General features: G+C 42.8%; 1 protein-coding gene across 3 annotated transcripts in view; it reads left to right on the plus strand.

Annotated features, from left to right (window-relative positions):
* The window catches only part of STK4 (serine/threonine kinase 4), a 79,535-nt gene extending 57,654 nt beyond the window's left edge, over window positions 1-21,881 (plus strand). Inside the window, exon 12 of one of the 3 annotated variants that reach the window (XR_006415686.1) lies at window positions 18,210-18,224. Coding sequence is in view for 2 of the 3 variants with exons in the window: in XM_044440247.1 (XP_044296182.1) it covers window positions 18,210-18,368 (159 nt within the window). In the remaining variant the exon portion in view is untranslated. Of the gene's footprint in view, window positions 1-4,349; window positions 4,420-18,209 lie in introns of those variants that run through there. The other 2 variants (XM_044440247.1, XM_044440248.1) reach the window with 2 other exon arrangements.
* The last annotated feature ends 351 nt before the right edge of the window (window positions 21,882-22,232 follow it).

Here is a 22,232-nt window from a genome sequence, read left to right on the forward strand (position 1 = left end):
CATGCATGACCTTCAAAGACAAGCAAGTTGATTTATTGCTGTGTCAAATTCTTAAGTACTCTGCTTGCTGAAATTGGAAAAAGGAATAATCATTTTTACAGAGGAAATATACTGTCATGAAACTGCAGAACTCTGCCAGTATGTAAGCACTTTTAAAAGCATCAGCTCTAGGAAATAAATATCTGTCTGAGGGAAAGAAACTTTGTCTCTCTGTAGGTGTGTGTGCATGTGCGTGTGCGTGTGAGCATTTGTCTTTTTGTTGGTCCAGAGAAATTGACATTTGCTTGTCATGTAATTCAGTTATAGGGCAGGGGTGAGGATAGACGAGCCATGTCCTTTTGTGTGTTATTGGATTAAGTCATCAGAGCCTTTTGATGTCCTTTAAAGATTTAGGAGATGAAATGTTTGTAACCAGGTATTGTGAGACAAGACAGCTGAGGCACCTTGACATTTCATTCCTTTCAATTAAGTGTGCATAGAATTCAAAATGCTTGTGGCCATGAAGCAAGCTGCCTGCAGTGCATAGAATTACAGGCCTAAAAGTTACTTGCTTTGACTGTTCTCCTTGGTGGTTTGGTTTATACATACATTGCCAAGTCACAAATGGGGAATTTTTGTTTAATGTCAGTTAACTAACCAGATTAAGCCAGATTTATTATAAATTAAATGGAAGGGATGATAAAGCTGCAAATAGGTCTTTGGGGAGTTTTCATTCAAATCATCTGGAGTCCACTGCCATGAATGAACTGCAGCAAACACAGAATTTCTCAAAATTGTTAATTCAGCTTTGGTTTTTTTTTTATTTTTTATTTTTTTATTTATTAAAACATTTTTATGCCGCCCCATTCGCCGAAGCCTCGGGGCGGCTTACAACAGCCGTAGAAGCATCTAATGCTCCCATGATTAGATGCTCCAAAACTAATTCCTAACTTGAAGTATGCCTGTCTTTTTGTATTTACATCCATCCCCGATTGATGAGTTCAGAATGGATTACATCATTATTGCTGGGACTCCCAGAGGGATGACAGGTTTATGTTAACCAAATGATATTAAGTTGTTTATTAAGGGGTAGATTAAACAAAAGGCAAACATTGTTTTCCTCATCTTTGTATACAATAGGCTTGCATATATTTGCTTATTTTGCATTCCAGTTTGCTAGACATGGGGAAGTATAAAGAATTACGCATAGCACTAAAGGGCCATTCCAGTAGATATTTTCCTTCAATCTCTAACCCTAGCTCCTTGGATTCTTCTAAGTATCCCACAGCTTCCAAAGAATTGCTGAAGCTATAAGAATTAAGATTTAGCAAAACTGAGATTCTCTGGTTGCTGAATATATATTGCTCACATTCCTAACTTTTTCTGTATTGGCACCAAACTGTAGAATTAAAGTAAGCTGTTCAATTATGCTTCATGGTTTGTGAATTTCCACTACCCCATTCTACTTAGTTCTGGTGTGTGTGTGCGCGCGTGCGTGCGCATGCGCAGAACTACCAACAAGCTGGGTGCAAGATTATGGTTCCAATTTATTTTGTCAATAGGGGGTCATACATACTGCTGAAATTTGCTGCAGTGCAGTGATGGGGATATGCAGTTCTGTGGCTTGACTGCTGGTCTTTAAACCCGATTGTTTTTTTAAATGAGACATTCTGTTTGTGCTAACTAACATTCTTCATTGGAGAGAGCTTAATTGGTTGGAAACAGAATGCAACACTTTATACATGCTCCCCTGCCTTTTCTTCTCCACAAAACATTTGGGTAGTCTTTAGGAAGCTTTATTCACATTTCCAGCTTGTTTGGTTGTTGTTTTTTAACCATTGCTACCTCTTCCCAGCTGACCATATTGCATAATACTTCCACACATTTTAAATGTGCTTCTCATCCTTTTTGGCCAAGCTTGCAGTGTGTAAAAAGTTCCTCAGGTTGTCTTAAGTAAGTCTCCTAGTCCTTGTTCTGGAACTTGTGCTTTGGGCAAATGGGTTCCCCTTTACAACTTTGAACATCTTGAACCAAAATTCAATGTACTTTGCTAGAAATTGCTTGCATGCTGTAGCCCATAGTGTCGTTCTATCCAGCAGTGTACCTAAATAATTAAGTTGCATTAAAAGCAGAAACTTGTGCTAATTTTTTTTGGGGGGGGGTTGTTTTTTTGTTTTTCAAATCCTCTGAAAGATTAATATCATCTGTGTCAAAAATTCACAGGAATTCCCTCATGGTCAGCCATTTGCAGGCCTTCCCAATTTTCTCTGTCCAATCCATAATAAATTCTGTGCAAGCCCACCACCCCCACTCAAAAGGAATATATCAGACTTCTCAGATCTAGTTTTGTGGTTAAGTCTTAAGTCTTATGACGGTTTGGTTCATCTAAAAAGTAATAACTTGACACTTCATTGAGTTGCAGTGGTTGCTTTTATTATTATTTAGAAAATTTGAATGACACTAGGAGAGCTTTCTTGTACCCTGTAAACCTTTTTAAAGATTTTTTTTCACAAATCTGTTTTGCAAGCATTTGGGACACATAGACACACAACTGGACTATCGTTCAACAAAGCCAGAGATTCTCTCTACTCTTCCCATTATTTAATTTTTTAAAAAAATCACCTTTTTCTACTAGGGGTTCTATTTATGCCTGTTTCCTTCCAGTCACTGATCCTATATTTCCTTTCAGTTCTGCCTATGCTTCTCTTTGTTTAACAGCACTGCTTGCTCCCTACTCACTGCTAGCCCCCAGGGAGCCTCATTGAGTACCAGCAAAAATCAATGCTGCTTAAGATTCTTATACTAAGATTCTCAATAGCGCTGTTTTGATTAAAGTGCCCTTTATTTCTGTGAGACAGTTTTAGTTGATGAGTTCTGGTTTTCTTCATTATGTTGCCCCCCCCCCACACACACACACAAGGTGAAGCAGCTAAAAAGAACTACTTAGTTTTGCAACACCGAATTGAAGAGCGTAATGTATAGCTGTATTATTACAGGAAATGTTGAAGTCGCTATGTTGCTGGCATTTGATGAAAGAAGATACTTCAGTAATTTGAAAGGTTTCTTTCTCATCCATATCTTTTCTGGTTCTGTGATACAGGCAAATAATCAGTTTCCCCATAGAAATGCAGATGAAAGCTTGCTTGAATTTCCTTATAAAATTTAGAAGGGTACATAAACACTTGAAAGGTTCTTGCCTATGATTACAGCAAATCAAGTATTAAAAAAGGAAATATCAAATTTCATTACAACTGGGAAAGAATTAACAGTTGTATTTTTCTGTTGCTAGCAGGCTTTGACTCTTGGTAAGGTAAAGTGATTGTCCCCCTCCCCCCCCCAATAAACCCTTTAAATGAAAGATAAATAGAGGTATACACATATATATCTGCCAGTTAATCACACATTTCTATATATTATTTGTTTATACTAATAAAGTGATACATCTGATGCACTTTTCCAAGAGGGAGTTGTATTAGTATGTTGCAGCATAAACAACATAGAGTCTTGTGACACCTGAAAGAATAACACAAGGTTTTGTGTATGCTGTTCAGTTTATCAGATACATGAACTGTTATCCTCAAAACTGAGGGAAATATAAACTGTGTTTGTCAGAAGGGATTGAAATGCAGAAAGTACAGTTATGGCTAATTACATGAACAGCTGCCATTCACAAAAGCTTCTTAGAAGTTCACATGGAACATCATTGCATTGCTGAGCTGATTAACATATGTAGTGTGATAAAAACAGCAACTTGCCTTTGTCTGTATTCAAATCACAAGAAATAGAGTTGAAACCTTTGATGATTTTTACATTGCTATAGAATCACAGAATCATAAAATAGTAGAGTTGGAAAGCGTCAGTAAAGCCATCAGGTTCAGTCCCTGGCTCATGCAGGACCCCCAAGTTACAGTTGGTGGTAACAGACATTTCTGGCTGAGATGGATTATCTGGATCTATTTCAATTGGGGTTCAAGCCTGGTTTTGGCACAGAAACAAATTTGGTCAGCCTGTTTGGTCACCACCTAGGTTGGGAGTGAGACAGGGGGAAGCGTAATCCCATTGGTATTCCTAGACCTCTCAGTGGGTTTTGATACCATCGATCATGGTATCCTTCTGGGGCATCTGTCCGAGTTGGGAGTGAGTACTATATTGCAATGGTTCTGCTCCTGCTTGGACCACAGCTCCAGAAGCTGGTGCTTGAGGGATACCGCTCAGCCCTTGCACTCTCCAGCATGGGGTTCCTCAGGGATTAGTCCTGTCCCTCATACTATTTAGCATCTACATGAAACTGCTGAAGGGTGCCATCTGGAGTTTTGGAGTGCAATGTCGTGCTGATGACACACAGCTCTATTTCTCCTTTTCATCTTCAGGTGAGGCTATTCATGTACTAAACTGGTGCTTGGCTGGGACAGTGGACTAGATGAAGGCTAACAAACTGAAGCTCAATCCAGACAAGACTGAAATGAGTGGTACTACTGTCCAGATGGAGGGAATTCAACCTTTTTTAGTTGGGGTTCTACTTCCCCTGAAGGAGCAAGTTTGTAGCCTCAAGGTGCTCCTGACGCCATTTTGGTTGTTTAAAGCCCAGGTGGCATCAGTGGCTTCGCTTGGAATGCCTTTGGCTGATGGATCAGCTATGGATGACGGATCAGCTATGCCCTTATCTGAACAGGGTTAGCCTGCTATCAGTAATCTATGCTCCAGTCTCTAAAATATACTACTGCATTGCATTCTATGTGAAGCTGCCCTTGAAGGCAGTTCAGAAGGTACAGCTTGTGTTAAATGCTGTAGCCAGATTAAGGACAGGGATCAGATCATATAACACCAATTCTGACTCACTTGTATTGGCAGCCTATATATTTACAAGCCCAAATTAAGGTGCTGTTTTTGACCTATAAAATCCTACATGGCTTGATGCCACAGTATCTGATGGAGGACCTCTCTCAGTCACAGTCTACCCAGACACTACTATCAAGTTCTTGGGTCTAACTCCAGTTGCCACGTGCAAGCAAGGCTCAGCTGGTAGCAACAAGAAGAGGCTTTTCAGTGGTGCCTCCCTCCCAGTTCTGGAACCTGCATGGCACTAGGTTAAGACTGTCCTCTGTTGTAGGGCATTTAATTAGCTGAGGGGTGGTGGGAAGATTTGTTGGATATACAACTCCATCAATCAGTGAAATAATTAAAGCATCCCCAACAGACGGTTGTCTAACTGCATCTTCAGTGCCTCCAGTGTGGGAGAGACCACAGCCTCTCTAGGTAATTGGTTGCACTGTTGTACTGCTCCTAACAGTCAAGAGGATTTCCCTGGTAGAATGATTGAGAAGATATCTTGGCCCTCCTCTGTGTAACAACTTTTCAAGTACTTTAAGAGTGCTATCACAGCTCCTTCCAGTCTCCTTAAGGCTAAGCATGCTCAGTTCTTCCAGCTTATCCTCACAGAGCATTTTTTCCAATCTCCCAGTTATCTTTTCTGCCTTCCTCTATTTTTTCCCAATATGTCTGCACCTATCTTAAACTGTGCTGCCCAGGACTGAATACAGTACTCAAGATGAGGCCTACACAGTGCTGAGTGGAGGGGAATTATGTCATGTGATTAGGAAGTGATACTTCTATTAATGCAGCCTGAAATAGCATTTGTCTATTTTTCACCATCACATTGTTGACTCAACATTCAGCTTGTGATCTACAACAATTTGAAGATCTTTCTTAAAGACTCATAGCATTTTTTATTCATGTTTTCCCCATCTTATAACTGTGCATTTGGCTTTCCTAGGTGCAGAGCTTGGCATTTGTCTCTGTTAAATTTCATTCTGCTGATGAAAGCCTAACATTCCCAACTTACCAAGATTATTTTGAATTTTTGTTCTGTCTTCCCAAGTATTAGCAACCCCACCCAATTTTGTCTTACAGACAAATTTGATCAGCATTCTGTGCACCTCCCTTTTCCAGAAGAAGACTGGGACAGAACTGTGCTCTTCTGCTTTTTCTTCTTTTCATCTTACTATTTTGTAATCCTCATTTGAGTGGTTCAACTCTCTTCTTTGACAAGTAGTTGAGCATTTCTTCTTTGTGGCCTCTATGCATCACACCTAGGGGATCTGCAGCTGCATGCAGCCTGTTGTAGGGAAGATTTTTCAGCTAAATGTCAGTCTGGGTGGGAACCCTGCCCTTTCCTGTTCCCTGCTTGCATGGGAGGGGCTCCCTCCCATTGGCTCAGTTCCTTTTCAACCATCTCCTGCCTAGATCAGGAAGTTCTTCCCTTCTCAACTTAAGTATTTTTTCAGTGTTTCCTTTGCCTTTTACTATGCACATATCTGAATAAGGATTCTTTATTGCTTTTAGCATCCCTTGCTAACCATCCCTCATTCTCAGCTTTAGTTTCCCTGATCCATCTCTGCAGTCTAATGCTATCTGCTTGTACTCTTTCTTAGTAACTTGATTTCTTCGTCGTGGCCTCTGTGCATCACACTTTGGCCTTTGGCCGGAAGATTACAAGCTAACGGTTTATTTTGGCGGGAAAAGCTCCGCTCCCCTTCCCCCACAGCCTATAAAGAGCGGAGCGCCCGCCATTTTGTTCAGTCTTTGCAACCACCGTTCACTGTGCCTCGTGCCGCTTTCGACTGTCGCTCTGACCGTTACTCATAGCCTATTTTCCTCTTCTTTTACTCCCAGTTTTATATCCGCTACTTTCTTACTTCTTCTAAAAAAACAAAAATATATTCTTACCCTCTGCACTGTCTTCTTTTTTCTTCTTCTTGTGATGGCGCAGCGAGCGGCCTTCTGCAGATGTGCGGAATGCGGGTTGGAGATGTCACCATCTGACCCGCACGACCTATGCCTCCTCTGCTTGGGTCTCCCCGTCATGTGGCTGACCTCCCGGCCGAGCCGCTTCCATCTCTCCACCAGTGGTCGATCTCTGATGGGGAAATTCAGGACTCTCCCCCCAGGGCTAGGTCACCCACACCTATGCCCATGGCCACGATGGAGGCGGATGTAGTCGAATCCCCGCCCAGGGCCTGCCAGAGTCACTCCAGGGAGCAGCTGTATGAGCGATTTGAGGACTGGCGTAGCTCCGACTACCCATCTTAGTAGGACCTGGCCATACTCAGCCGGGTACTATCCTGCGCCGAGGGATCGGTCCCCACCACGCTCTCATGATCACCCACTGCCGCTGGATCCGAGGCGCACATCCCCGCTTCCCCGGGAGGAAAGCAGCCGGTCCGTTTCGCCAGTGGAGTCTTCTTCTTCAGCCCCTCCATACTACAGCGCGGACTCCAATGACTCAGATGTCGATTCTACCTCTCCCGACGTCACGGTGACCTCCCAGGGCCCCGCATCACCGGACGAGTCCCACATTTCTTTTGCGGAGCTGATGTCCAGGCTCGTCCAGTCCCTGGACATCGATGCTGTCCAGCTCCCAGGACCGTCTACAGATAAGATCTATGACGTCGTCCGCAGGGAGCAGTCCACCTCCATCATCCTGCCCTTGATCACCACCCTACGGCAGGTGATGACCCAGCCCTGGGACTTGCCCTCTCACCCTCAACCAACATCACGGAGGTATGAAGCCATGTACCGGGTTCGGGAGGAGGACATACCATTCCTCCTCTGACACCCCAAGCCGAACTTGGTTGTGGTGGAGTCCTCCCAGGGTAGAGAGGCAAGAGGCCATACCGCTCCGTGAGACAAGAAGGGCCGCAAGATCGACTCCCTGGCCAGGAGGGTCTATGCAGCTTCAGGCTTGGGGCTGCGTATCTCAAACTACGAGGTGACATTGGTGAAATACCAGTATTTTATAATGCAACACCTCCCCAACGTCTTCTCGGCCCTCCCAGACCAACAAAGCGACTTGGCCAAAGTGCTAATCAAGGAGGCGATGCACGTCACAGTCCAACAGCTGTCCACAGCCAGGCACCATGTGGACACTAACTCGAAGGCGTTGGTCGATGCCTTTTCTCTTCGTAGGCATGCGTGGCTGAGGAGCGCCAACTTCCCCGAAGAGACCAAGCAGCGTATCGAGGAAATGCCCTTCAATGGGTCCGGGCTTTTCCATTCGAAAACGGACCATAAACTTAAAAAACTTCATGAGTCCCACATGACGGCCCGATGAATGGAGCTCCAGTTGCTTCCGAGGCGCAAGTTGCCATGGAACCGTCCACCCTACAGACAGCCTTACCATCCCAGGCAACAGCCTCAGCACAGGCAACAGCAACAACAACAGCGCCATTGACAACAGCCCCAACAACGCTACCCACAGGGCCGCCGCTGATATGACAACAGGAGGCAGTGTTGACGGGACTGGCGAACCATTCCTCTACCCTATCCTATACCCGCCCCCCCTCTCATCTGGAGACCGGCTGTGAAGCCGACTCCCCATTTGGGAGTCCATCACATCTGATGGATGGGTATTGTCTATTATACAGCACGGCTATAGGATAGAATTTGATACCGTTCCTCCATCGAGTCCGATTCGGTTTACATCTTGCTCACCAGTACCGCTCGATGAAATACAACAACTGCTTTGTAATTGAGCAGTTTCATCAAGTAACTCAATATGACGGACTTCACGGATTCTATTCTAGATACTTTACAGTTCCCAAACGGGACGGTGGCCTACGTCCGATTTTAGACTTACATGGTCTGAATCGATTTATCGTGACGAGGAAGTTTCGGATGACTACCCTCCAAAATATTTTGCCGCTGCTTAGGAAAGAGGATTAGTTTGCCTCATTGGATTTGAAGGACGCTTATTTTCATATTGCAATCCATCGCAAGCACAGACGTTTCCTTCGCTTTGCTGTTGCCTCCAATTTCTGCGAATTCATGGTTCTACCTTTCGGTTTGGCTACTGCTCCGAGAGTGTTTACTAAATGCATGGCCCCTGACTGTGCTTACCTACGCCTCCAGGGCATACAAGTTTATCCTTACCTTGATGACTGGCTCCTAGTCTCCAGGTCCAGGGAAGCGCTTCTCACTTCTATCCGTATTACCTGCGCCTTATTGGACGACCTAGGCCTTTGCATTAATACTGAGAAATCTTCTCTCCTTCCGGTACAGAAGCTTACGTTCATCGGAGCCAACTTGGATTCGACGTTGGAAAGGGCATTCCTCCCTCGGGACAGACAACTGACTCTCGCTCGCCATGTTCATCGAATGCGATGAGACAGATCGGTTCTGGCGAAGTCCATCCAGAGGCTTCTAGGACATATGGCTTCCGCTGTTGCGAAGATGCCACATGCCAGACTGCGACTCCGTCCTTTGCAGATATTTTTCAACAAAGTGTTCTACCCACAGAGAGATCCACCGTCGAAACTGCTTCGAGTCCTATCCTCGATACTCCATTCACTACTATGGTGGTCGGTCCCGGACAATCGGACTGCTGGGGTCCCCTTCAGGCCCCAAGGCCCATTGATAACAGTCGGTACCGACGTGTCTCTTCTGGGTTGGGGAGCGTTATGCTCCGACCTGTATACTCAGGGCACGTGGACTCGTCAGGAATCCACAAATCATATCAACTTCCTGGAATTGTTGGCCGTATTCAAAGCCCTATGCTCTTTTGAAGATGTTCTTCAACATTGGGTTGTTCAGATAACATTGGACAACATAGCCACCGTTTTTTATCTGAACAAGCAAGGTGGGATGAAGTCTCCGACCCTGGCCAGACTTTCTATGAAGATCTGGGACTGGTGCATTTCGAGAGACATTACGATAATAGCAGTCCATCTGGCCGGTATGGACAACGTGAAAGTGGACCTTCTCAGCAGGCACATGCTCATCTCTCACGAATGGGAACTAGACCTCCAGACAGGCGAGGACCTTTTTCATCGCTGGGGGTTTCCCGACGTGGACTTGTTCGCCACCCAACAGAACAAGGTGTGTGCGACTTTCTGTTCGAGAACGGGAATCGGGTACGAATCCCTAGGGGACGCCTTCATGATTCCATGGAACAACCTGAATTTCTACGCCTTCCCACCAATTCCTCTGGTGATGAGAGTCATAGCGAAGATTGTTTGGGATCGGGCCACAGGGATACTAATTACTCCTTGGTGGCCACACCAACCTTGGTTTCCCACACTACTGGACATTTCTCACGGGGAATACCTTGATCTTCCACCACTCCCGTACCTGATAACCCAGCAGGATGGTGCACTTCGCCACCCAGATATATTATCGTTGAAACTAACTGCGTGGTGAATCCGATAGCTGACTTCGCTACGTCTATACCGACGACTACTTCAAGTGGTTTGAATCCTACCTTCGAATCCACTACTGACTTTGTTACGTCTACACCGATGACTGCTTCAAGTGGTTCGAATCCTACCTTCGAATCCACTACAGTTGCAACCTTCGAATTCGCTGGAGGTGGCGCTGCTCCAGCACTGTCAGACCCAACTATTGTGCCATCGAATCTGACAACCTTTCATCCGAACATTCAATACATATTGGACTCCGCTTTAAAGCCTTCTACATGGAAGTCTTACGCAGCTAAATGGAAGCGTTTCTCCACCTTTGCCGACTCTCGTTCATTCTCTCCATTTACATCATCGATACATCAAATTCTTCAGTTCCTCTTAGAACTACACCACTCTGGACTGAAACCATCTTCGATTAAAGTGTATACAGCGGCGATCGCCTATCATCGTGGTATGGTGGACAGCTCGTTCGTTTTCTCTCAACCCACTATTAAAAGGTTTCTGAAGGGACTTTATAATCTGAACCCGTCGATCAGACCAATAATGCCCACCTGGAGTCTCTCTGCTGTTCTGCAAGCGCTTACGAGAGCTCCTTTCGAACCGTTGGCAACAATCGATTTACATCTTGTCTCGTGGAAAACAGCATTCTTAGTTGCGGTTACCTCAGCCCGGAGGGCCAGCGAGCTGTGCACCCTACGCGTAGACCCACCTTCTCTCAATTTTCATAGAGAAAAGGTTGTCCTGCGGCTCGATCCATCTTTTCTGCCTAAGGTGTCCACACCCTTTCATATGGGACAAGATATTATTTTACCTGCCTTTTTTCCGGCTCCGTCTACTCAGTTAGAAAGGTCATCACATTCACTTGACGTTTGGCGCTGTTTAGCCTTCTACATATCCAGGACGGAATTTATTTGACGTTCACATAGACTTTTTATTAAATATGCTACCAGGGGCCAAGGCACCCTGTCACTCTGCAGAGACTTTCTAAGTGGATAGTTCATACCATCACCTTGTCTTACCAGCTGGCCAGTATCGACTTGCCCACAACCCCTCGAGGCCATTCGACTAGGGCTGTGGCTGCCTCATCGGCCTTCGCATCGGGAATACCGATTGACGATGTATGTAGAGCTGCTACTTGGGCGAATCCTTGCACTTTCGCCAAACATTACTGCTTAGACGTCTGTGCTCAACAAGATTGTTCCTTCGGCAGAGCTGTTCTTTCATCTGTTCTTCGTTGAGGACACCTTCCCTCCTCCATTATGGTAAGCTTGTTAATCTACCCATATGTGTGATGCACAGAGGCCACGACGAAGAAAAGCAGGTTGCTTACCTGTAACTGATGTTCTTTGAGTGGCCATCTGTGCAGTCACACAACCCACCCACCAGCCCCACTCGGTGTTGGTGAGTGGACCTTAGTCGTTATTAAATGTTATCATTGTTTCTTGGTACCGATATTCATTGTTCTCTTAGTACCGATACTGTTCACGGTAGAACTCATTTTAGAAATCATTTTTTCCACATGGGGGTGCCCGTTCGGTCGTCAAAGACTGAACAAAATGGCGGGCACTCCGCTCTTTATAAGCTGTGGGGGAGGGGGAGTGGAGCTTTTCCTGCCAAAATAAACCGTTAGCTTGTAATCTTCCGGCCAAAGGCACTGCGCAGCAGCACCCATATGTGTGACTGCACAGATGGCCACTCGAAGAACATCAGTTACAGGTAAGGAACCTGCTTTTCTGTTTGATGCCGGGAAGTACTTCCTGATGGTTAGGACCCCGAGGGAATGGAATTGGCTTCCATGAGAGGCGGTTAAAGCCCCATCAGGGAGGGTGTTAAAGGATAGTCTGGACATGCACATGGTAGGCATATTATGAGTGGAGCCAGCTGGACCCGGGAGTCAGACTAGATGGCCTGGGAGACCCCTTTTGACTCGCTCTATTTCTGTGTTACCAGGATATACTTTTAGCTCAAAATTACGTACCGAAATTTGTACTTTAGGTTAAGCTGTATGATTTAGGCTTAGGTGCATACAAACTGCATATGTTATAAAAAGTATATTCAAACATAACACACTTTTCTACAGTCTTAACATGCAATTTGATTGCAGAAATGGGGTGAAATGGACCTATAAACAAATGCATGCAAAACTTAGACTGGAACTAATCTGCTCTATCCATCCCTCTTCCAGTTGGTGTGGTGGTTAGGAGTGTGGGACTGGGACTCAGGTGATCTGGGTTCGAGTCCCCGCTCAGCCATGGAGCCAACTGGGTGACTTTGGGCCAGTCACAGACTCTCAGCCCAACCTGCCTCACAGGGTTGTTGTTGTGGGGATAAGATGGAGGAGGAGGAGGAGGAGGAGAATGATGTAAGCTGCCTTGAGCCCTGTGTAGGAAAAAAGCAGGATATAAATGGGGGGGGGGGATTAAGTACTAGAAGGTGGCACTGATGTATCTGGCACGTGGCACTGTCTTCTGTGATTTAGTCTGGTTCTGGAGAGACCTGTAGCTATCCCCTTTACAGCTATACACTTACTGTTCTGCTTTGCTACTTTATTGCAGCTCTGTTGGTGCATAGGCAATAGATTACTTGCATTTTGTATTTAACCTTTTTTGAACAGTTAAGGGCACTGAGAGGGGAAATGTTTTCCCTATCTTCAGTTTATGTTCCAGTAAGTCTCTTCATGAAAATTGAAATTGCCCCATTCTATCTTGAGGAAACAACCATATAGCTGTTATAAAATGGTCTCCGGAGGTCAAAACAGGCCTCTGATGCTATAAAGTTACTGAGCAATGCGCCCTTGAGAATATGAACTGTGACTAATGTGTCTGCTTAGCTCTGTTATGTATTCTTCCCATCTAGTTTCACAGATTCAGTAAAACTTGGTATATACTGGCATGTTATTTTGACAGATAAAAGATTATTTTAAAAGAGAAAGGGGAGTAGGATCTTGACACACACTCCCTATGTCAAAATTCCAAGGTGGCCATACATTTCTCAGATTTGAGTGCAAAGTAGAAAACATGGTATGCAACTCACCACCCCAGATCCAGATGTACTCTTTAACCTTGCTGTTTAAGGTCACACTTGCACAATGAGACTACCTTATATGCCCACTGTGTTTCCAAACATATGGAAAAGTGTGATGCTGTTCATAAATTTGCAGAGTTTTATCATCCTACATCTTTATTTGATACTGTTTTGTGTACTTGCCATGCAATAAGCTGAAACTGATGCTTTGGAGGAAGAGTGTGAAGACTCATTAATGGCCTACTGGTATTACGATTTTGTCTGCATCTGCTTGACTTATCTAGTTTGTTCCTGACCACTTTTTATTAAATGAAACCTTGGGAAAAAATAACCTTGAACACAGTGCATTTTGTGAGCATGGCAGCCTTCCTACCTTGTGCTTTACTTCAGTTACTGTATTTTTTTGAACAGGTTTGCTAAGGAAAAATGGTGGTAAAAAACCCAACCTGAAATTAGAGGAAGATCTATTGATGTTGGCGAGCAGTCAAGGCTTAAGTGGAAGCAAATTTGATCAGTATTTCTGTGCTAATTTCGCAAAAAGAATTCACATATCACAAAAGTGTAAAGGCTTTCCACAGATTCCTTTATTTTGTGATGTGACATCATGGCACTCTAATAAGCCAGTTGCAGAATGCAATGGAGATAAATTACAGGGGGACTGTAATGTAATATATCAAGAAAACCATGCAATTTCCAAGATTTCAAAGGCACTCTACCTCTTTCCACCAATGGCAAGGGAAAGGGACCTGTTCCTCTCCCCTAACATGCATATCAGCACTACACTTTTACAGAAATAGGAAATCTCTAGGTATATCCCATATGATCATCCATCCCCATTTCTCTTCCAATCAGTGAAGGAACAGGCACCCAGGGTATGTCTATATGAGAGGCATGTACACATCTCATTCCCTTTAACGGCTTGGCAAAATGAGTACCTTATGGAGTTCCCTTTCCTTGTAAGTACTGTAGCCACATTGGAAAAAACCGTGTAGCTTTCCAAATTCTTTCTAATATAGGCATTTGTCTAGTACTTTTTACTAAAAAGTACTAATTGGTAGTGTTGTCCTAATGCTCCAGGAAGAGGATATTGGACCTCTTGCCCTTTTTGCTTGCAGTATATTTTTGGATGCCTTTTGCAACATACAGTCTTTGGCAGCCAAGGATGCCAAAAGCTTCAAGGGCACAATCAATTGATCTAAACACTTCTTCATAAGCACTTATATTGCCACAGCCCTGCTTTGGTTTCTCAGCCTGTAGACATTGTGTCTCCACTTAAGCAACAGTATGAATAGCTCTGGAAAGAATTAATTTGGAGAAGTTGTAAATTACATCACTTCACATGTTTGTGAGTAACTGTAGTTGAAATGAGATTGTTGCCTTACCTTTAAACATACATTGCATTTCCATACTTTTCTTTAGCTAAAACTGTCCATTCATATTCAGTATGATAAAATATAAAATAAAACCATGAACATTCAAAAATTTAAAAACAGTTTAAAAACAAGTTAAGCAATTCAAATTACCAGTACCTGAAATGAATGTACTACCAATGAAAATGCCCCATTGTGTGCTGTCAAATGGTCTGGTTGTATACCAAAGTCTTACTCTGCTGCTGAAAATAAGAGAATGTTGGTGCCAGACAAACCTCACTGGGAAGAGTATTCCTCGGTCAGGGGTGTGGGCTATGACTGAGAAAGCCTTCTCAGTCTTGTTGCTATCCTCCAAACCTAATTGATACCTCTGAACAGGCTAACATGTAAAATGCATTTTTATATCATCCCTTAACTTACAGTCTAGAATCTTTCTTCAAAGGATAGCATAGCCTATTCACATGGAATAGTGTTGTACTTATTCCATATGCTTTCTGTTTACTGTAAATCTGGTCACTTCAGCAAAACAAATTGGCCACGACATGGATAGATTTTCCTTAATACAAGTGCAGTAGTTCTCATGGCTGTTTATAATAGACAAAATCAAAAAGGCCCATGTATGTCTAAGCATTAGACTTCCCCAGGCCAAATTCTTCCAGTTGTCTTTGCTTGCTCTTCCCCTCAGCTACAGTCACCATAGTCAGTGATCATAGTTCTTAGACAAAACAAGTGGGGACCAACCAGGGGAAGCAGGATTTGATTTTATTTCCTTTTGAGTTCTCAGCTCTCTCTCTTTCTGACTTGGAATTCCTTATCTGGGAAAGCCTGGTTCAAATCCAGTGAACTTTGTGGCTGAGCATGGATGTTCTCCACTTAAATAGCATTGCTGTGAGGGCAACTGAGGGTTGAGAATAATCAATGCTCCCCCGCCCCCCAAGCTGCTTGAAGGAAAGACAGGATTTAAAAATGCAGTAAATTCCTTATATTGTCTCAATAAAAATCGGATACCTTAGGCAGGAGCTTGTATTTTGATGATTTGTACTGCATCTTGTGCCAATGTAAGTGCTCCAATAAATGGACAGGAACCAGTTCTATTTTCTGCTTATGTCATTAATGCTTCAACAAGCCACTTGCGTGCTGTCCCAGTTGCCATTATATGGCACTCGTGCCTATAGCTGTGTGGTTCAGACCTGCAACCTGTTTTGATAGCCCATGGAACTCCCAACTCCTCCTTGCCCCTCTGAATTTAAGCTAAACAAAGTAAACACTAGCAGAAACTAGTGTATTTAACAGTTAAACATTTTTGTGAAGCACTTGTGCTCACAGAACTCTGGTTGGAAATCACTGATCTGTATAATATCCAAAGAATGTTTGATGCCTAGAACTGGGATTTTAAAGCAGCAAAGAGATAGAGGAGAGGAGAAAGAGTGGGAGGAGAAAGGTTAATGAACCTGAGGTGGTTCTGTGGTCCCCAGTTGAGAGAGAATGAGAGAGAACCAAAAAGGATAGAAATAATTCATTCTTTCCCTCTCTCTAACATGCACTCACCTCTCATGCAAACTGAAGACAGGATTCTTTTTAGTGGTGCTTCAGCAAAAAGAACTATTCTAAAATATTAGGTACTGTATTTTGGTGATTAAGAGAAACTTTAGCTGTAAAGCCAGAAGAAGATGATGGAAGATGTGGTACCAAGTGGAACATCTGGCAGCCTTCTAATGGTTAGAGCTGACTGCGCTCTTTAATCGACACACTCAGCACTGAATTAATATTTCCTCCTTTTCTGTTATACTTTATTATATCCTTTCAGCTCCTGAGGGCTGGCTATTGAACAATTGCCTTCTCTGAAACAGATGTTATGCAATTAGCATAGACTAGTAGCAGGTCTCATACATCAACTTAAAGGGCCATCCACTAAAACTGTGTTAATGTGCATGCATAATGCATCTAATGAGGAAAGTGCTTTTTTTCCAATGAACAGAGGCAAAAATCTGCATTTTCTTTCTCTTGCACTGTAATCTATTATTATGAATAACTTTTAACACAAGTGACCAGTGGTAGGGAAATGGAGAATACTTGTCAATAGCAGGCTGAACATGAGCCAACAGTGTGATGTGGTGGTTAAGAAGGCAACCGCCACCCTTGGATGTATAGCCAGAAGTGTGGCTTCCAGATCTAGGGAGCTGTTGATACCGCTCTACATGACTCTGGTGTGCCCACACCTGGAGTCCTTCATGCAGTTCTGGGTTCCACATTAAAGGAGAGACATAGCTAGGTTAGAATCAGTTCAGCACAGGATCACAAGAATGGTAGCCAGATTGGGAGGAATGAGCTTTGAGGAGAGATTGTGGGAACTGGGTTCAGTCTGGGTTTCAGCCTGGAAAAGACTCCGAGGGGATCTTTTAGCAACTTATAGGTATGTGAGGGGATGTCATGTGGAGGAGGGCTATGACCTGTTCTTCCCTGCACTGGAGGGCAGGATGCATTCCAGTGGGGCAAAGCTCAAGGAACCAGGCTTGACAGTTAGGACCCCTAGAATATGGAATGGGCTTCCAAGAGAGGTGGTTAAGACCCCGTCAGTGAGGGTGTTTAAGGAAAGATTGGACAACCACATGTTGGGGATTATATAAGTGAAACCAGCTGGAGCCAGGGATCAGACTAGATGGCCTGGGAGGCCCCTTCTGACTCACTTTGTTTCTTATGTTTCCATACATTTAGCTTGCTGAAAAGATGATAATGAAATTGCACAAGTCACGCTATCTCCATTGCACTTGGGAACTTTTGTGACCTCTTCTCCATGAGAGAAGTTTGTAGTAAATTCACATATGTGCTCTGCTGTGCTGGAGAAATGCAATTTATCCCTTCCCTGTGTAAAGAGAAACACCAGACATACCTGAGAACCAGATATGATGCAGTCCGAAAGGTAGACTTTCTAGAGTTCCTGTCTTGTAGGTGTTCAAACTAAGTAGAAGACAAGGTTAAAAATGATCAGATTCTAATAAACACGTTCAAGAACGTGTGGTGACAGTGGTACCTCGGCTCACGAACGCCTCAGTTCACGACCAAATCAGATCGCAAACAAAAATGTCATAAAAAATTTGACTCAGGTCTTGAACTCCACATGGGGTGGTGTAGGGATTAAAGCTGGGCACCATTTTCTTCCCCACATCTTTCCCCAGTACAGTTCTGCTCACAACTATTACTGGTTCCCCCTTCCCTCTGCAACCCTATTCCTGGGGGTTGGGGGACCCATGAGAATAGTATGGGGGTTGGCAGAGGGGGTTGCAGAGAGAAAGGAGAATTGGAAAAATCTCCCTTTCACCAAGGATAAGCTACCTCTTGATCAAAGGCCCTTCCACAAACAGAAGAGCTCTTACAGGAGCAGGAGTCCTTTCACAAGTTGATGTGTCCAAGCTGTAGATTCCACTCAGGATCCTGACCATAGTTTTTTTTCCTTGTGCATTTAGTACATTTTATTGTTCTTCATGCCAGATCATTATTCTTGAAGTAAAACACATTCGCATTTCTGCTCAAAGCAGGTAGAACAAACTTTGTAGTGCATAGGTGGATGTATCTTACCATTTCTTAATCTCTGATTTTTCTGCCACTTCAAGCTCAGCATTTTTGTGTCTTTTGTGTCCCTTAGTTGAGGAACTGGACCGTTGAAGAACTTCAAAGGAGACTTGGGGCACTTGATCCCATGATGGAGCAGGAGATAGAAGAAGTTCGCCAAAGGTATCAGTCAAAAAGGCAGCCAATTCTTGATGCCATAGAGGCGAAGAAAAGACGCCAGCAGAACTTCTGAGGGAGCTTGGAAGTAAACTAGATGACCATCATCCCTAACAATAAACTTGCTTCTACTACTACTGTGTAGGTGGATTTCTGTTTTAATTGTGTTAGCAAAAGCAGGCTAATGTCTGCTCTTCATTTTACTGTAGCACCTTCTTGAACTCAGGAACGCCATTGTGTGGAGTCCTTGTGAACAGATTTTGAAGTGTTTCAATGTTAGATGCATTTTAAGTAGATTGCATGTTGCTTGGGAGGAGTCCTGTTAATGTTTACAGCTAGTCTTTTGGTTTATGAATCCACAAGACAATTGGAAGTGAACTAAAGAATGTTGGCCCTTAGGCTTTCAGTCAGTTTCATAGGTCTGCATATGAGTTCAGTCTGCACTGTGATCTTGAACTACTTCATTTATGTGTGAAAGTAAAATGAGACTTCTTGCTGGATGAATTTATGTTGATGTGCAAGGAATGCAAAGTACAGAATCCTTGAAAGTGTTTGTGAAACATATTTCTCTAGTCACTTAAGTTGATCCAAGAAAAGATGCATCATTTAACTTTTTCTGTATTGCCTATTTGCAGTAACAGCTGTTTATTAAACTACTCTTTCTTTTATCTTTACCCTATTAATGTTTTAATGGAATTTTGGAAACAGTTTTAAAAGGAAAAATATTTCACTGCCAAGAATATGCAATCTGTTCTTGTATTTGAAATGGAATATAAATTTCTTTTTCCCGTCCCTTCCAAAAGCCTCTAAAAGCCCCATGCCTTACATTGACCTTTGTAAAGAATTCTATTTCAAGCTTGCATTTCTGGCATTTCTACTGTGTATGTAACTTGAAGTGACTGATGATACCTTTTGAATGATTTCTTGGCATTTTTAATGTGAAAGCAATCCCTTGCTCAAGATAACGTGAATCCTACAACCTTTATATTTTTTCAGAATCCCTTACAGCAAAGGAATGTCAAAGTACTGCAGCTCAGGAAATTATAAACTTCCTTGAGATAGCAAAAGGTTTAAAATATTTAAGGAATGATAAACATTTATGGACTTGGCTATATTTGGCATAATTTGCCTGACACTTCCAGTATTAGTTTTAAATTTAACCTGGTATGTATTTTCAGGTTATTTGGAAAGGTTAAAGATGTCAGATTAAAATAAAGTTATGGTGACCCATAAGAATACTATCAAAATGCCCTTTTAGTCAAACTTGGATGTGGCAAGTTTAATAAAGCAGTAGTATTTCAGGGAACTGGAACTCTACTAAAGAAAATGAGAAATGTACAAGAAGATGTCTGAAGGCTTGTGCAGTTCTCAGTACTCTTAGATTTTCACAGGTGAAGGTTTTAGTGGATTGTGCTTGTGACTAATTGTGGTCTTCCTGGTTTTCAAAAGTATAAACAGCATTGCCTCTTCTCCCAGTTTTCATAACATGTATGAAAAGAATGGAATAGCTGCACTTCAGAGAGGATTCTTTGCAGATGCGAGTGCTTCATCATGTGACTAGGGAGTCTGATAGTCTTCTGGTCTTGCAGCACCTTGTTCACATGGCCTCTTGACATCTGGAAGGTGCATGGGAAGAGTGTGGCTCAAAGGTCACATTTGTGCATGGAAGGCTGTGCAGGTACTTTGGATGCTGGATAATGTCTACCATTATTGACTCTGCAACTTGATAAACGTGCACTGGAATAAAGGCAGAAGTGTACAAATCCGATCTACTCTTGCTGTTCAAGGCCTGAAAATATACGCAGGAGCCCAAGTATAATTTGAACTCCACCAGATTCTTCTCCCTATCCAACTCTACTGTACTGCTGAAGCAGAGGTCCTTATTTACTGTATAACTTCTACTCTGCTGTTATCCATGCAACAGTCTAAGTGTGGATTCACCATGCATTCTTTCCAGACAAGTACACACTTTTTTGTGAAGCAATCTAACCTCCAATTTCAAAAAGAAGTAGAAAATTAAAGAGACGATCAAGTCTTTCCTACTGCTAGTGAGTCTGATAATTGTCAATGGAGCCTAGGTCTTTTCAGCATTAATGCTGTGGAATTTTGCCTGCTACAATGTAATGGTTAAGACTACTGATGTTCGTAAGATCCTAGTCATTATTAACTTGGGCTTTGCTCTGAGTTAGAAGTACTAAAAAAGCCAAACAGCTGTTTCACTGAAAACAACATACAAGTCATAGAACTTTGATGGAAAGAGAAGCATTGAATAATAAACCAAAGTATCTTCTATATGAAGCCATTCCATTCAGATACTGGGCAACTACCTATTCTTGACATGGTGTTGCTTAATGGAACAACAGTTTTGAACAAACCCTATTAAGACAAGTCAGCTTGAAATACAAGCCAGCCTTTTTAAGATAGGTTTTCTGGTGATAGTTAAAACATTCCAGCAAATAGACATCAACCATGGAGACTAAAAAGCTGTTCACTCACCATGGAATATGCCAAAGTAAGGAGGTGCTATCTGCAGAACAAATGACTTTGGTACCATTCATTCCTTTTGTATCCCTGCATGTGATTTCCCTGTCTTTTCAATACAGTTGCCACCTATACAAACAAGGTGGTGGTGTGTGTGTGGGGGGGGTGGGGGCTTGAGTAATGGATGAAGCCAAATGGCTTCCGAAGTGAGAACATTTTACCTCTGGTTGTGATGCTTACACAGAATGTGACTTGTACATGGATCAAGTTGAATATGTTGCTTTAGCTAGGAATGCTTACCTCTTCCTGTACCATATGTGCCACTGATTCTCTTCCTCCACACTCCTCCAAACTGGTGGTAGGGAAAGACACATGTTCAATATGTGTTGAGCTAGTGAAATTCCTGTCAACCTGTAGTGAAATGAAACTTTTTGCTGTGGAAAAAACCCAGCAGTCTCAGTAACTTATTTCCTAACCCTCCTCCTCCCTGCACCCACCAAACAAACTAGATGAGGACAAAGGAAGGACATGCTTTCTGCTCTTGTAGTGTAGCATGAAAAAGCCAACTTTGTCAAATTCAGTAACTTCTTTCTAATTACCAGACTCCATTTCTCATTTCATTTTGGAATCTTCTGCAAGAATACATCGCTTCATCTGTCATCTGGACTGTAATTTCAGAGACATCTCCTGAAGGAATAGTGCCCAGCGCAAACAGTATTAGATCAAATATTCATATGCTTTTTCACACAGTTGATGGTCCCATATTGCCCAGCTAGAAGCAAATCTAAATTAGCTGCCACATTTTCTTTTTGCAGTCATAAATCAAATGCCTGGTGTCAGTTCCGTGAAAGACTTAATGTGGAATTAGTAGCTTTAATGATTTGTAATAATTTAGCTCATCATACAACTGTAACTTGAAATCTGATTTGTAGAAATCTGTTTTGTATATAATATTGAATCTTTAGCTTGTATATGTACAAAAATAACTTTTTATTACATTTGTGAGTTTGATACACAAAGTTTTGTTTTGGATTTTAAACATCTTGCCTTATGTGTTCAAAAGGGCAAAATAAATTGCCCTAATAATAAAAGTGTTTTTTTTATGGTATAAGACCATTTTATTGCTGAAAGATACAATTTAAGGCAATGCCTAATAGAGCTGGATTACATGTTGTTTAAGGACCCTTAGAGAGCGATCCTGTTGGGTGCCATAACCCTCTGACTTCTTTGGTCTTTGTTCTCCCATGTTTCTAAAACAAGATATTTGTATATACTTTCTCACAGAAAAGGAGCAGAAAAGAGATCAACTCTTGATTGAATAGCAACCCACACACACCTGATCACAGTTCACTAAGAGGGAGTTGCTCTGGGCAAAGCAAATATCTGGGTTGTCTCCAGTCAACACCTCCCACTGATGAAACAGATGTCATTGGTAGAATGGGACTGTTTCCTCTCCTGG

This window comes from Varanus komodoensis, unplaced genomic scaffold (genome assembly GCF_004798865.1).
Source record: "Varanus komodoensis strain SLA01 unplaced genomic scaffold, ASM479886v1 scaffold37, whole genome shotgun sequence".
Classification (NCBI taxonomy): Eukaryota; Metazoa; Chordata; class Lepidosauria; order Squamata; family Varanidae; genus Varanus; species Varanus komodoensis.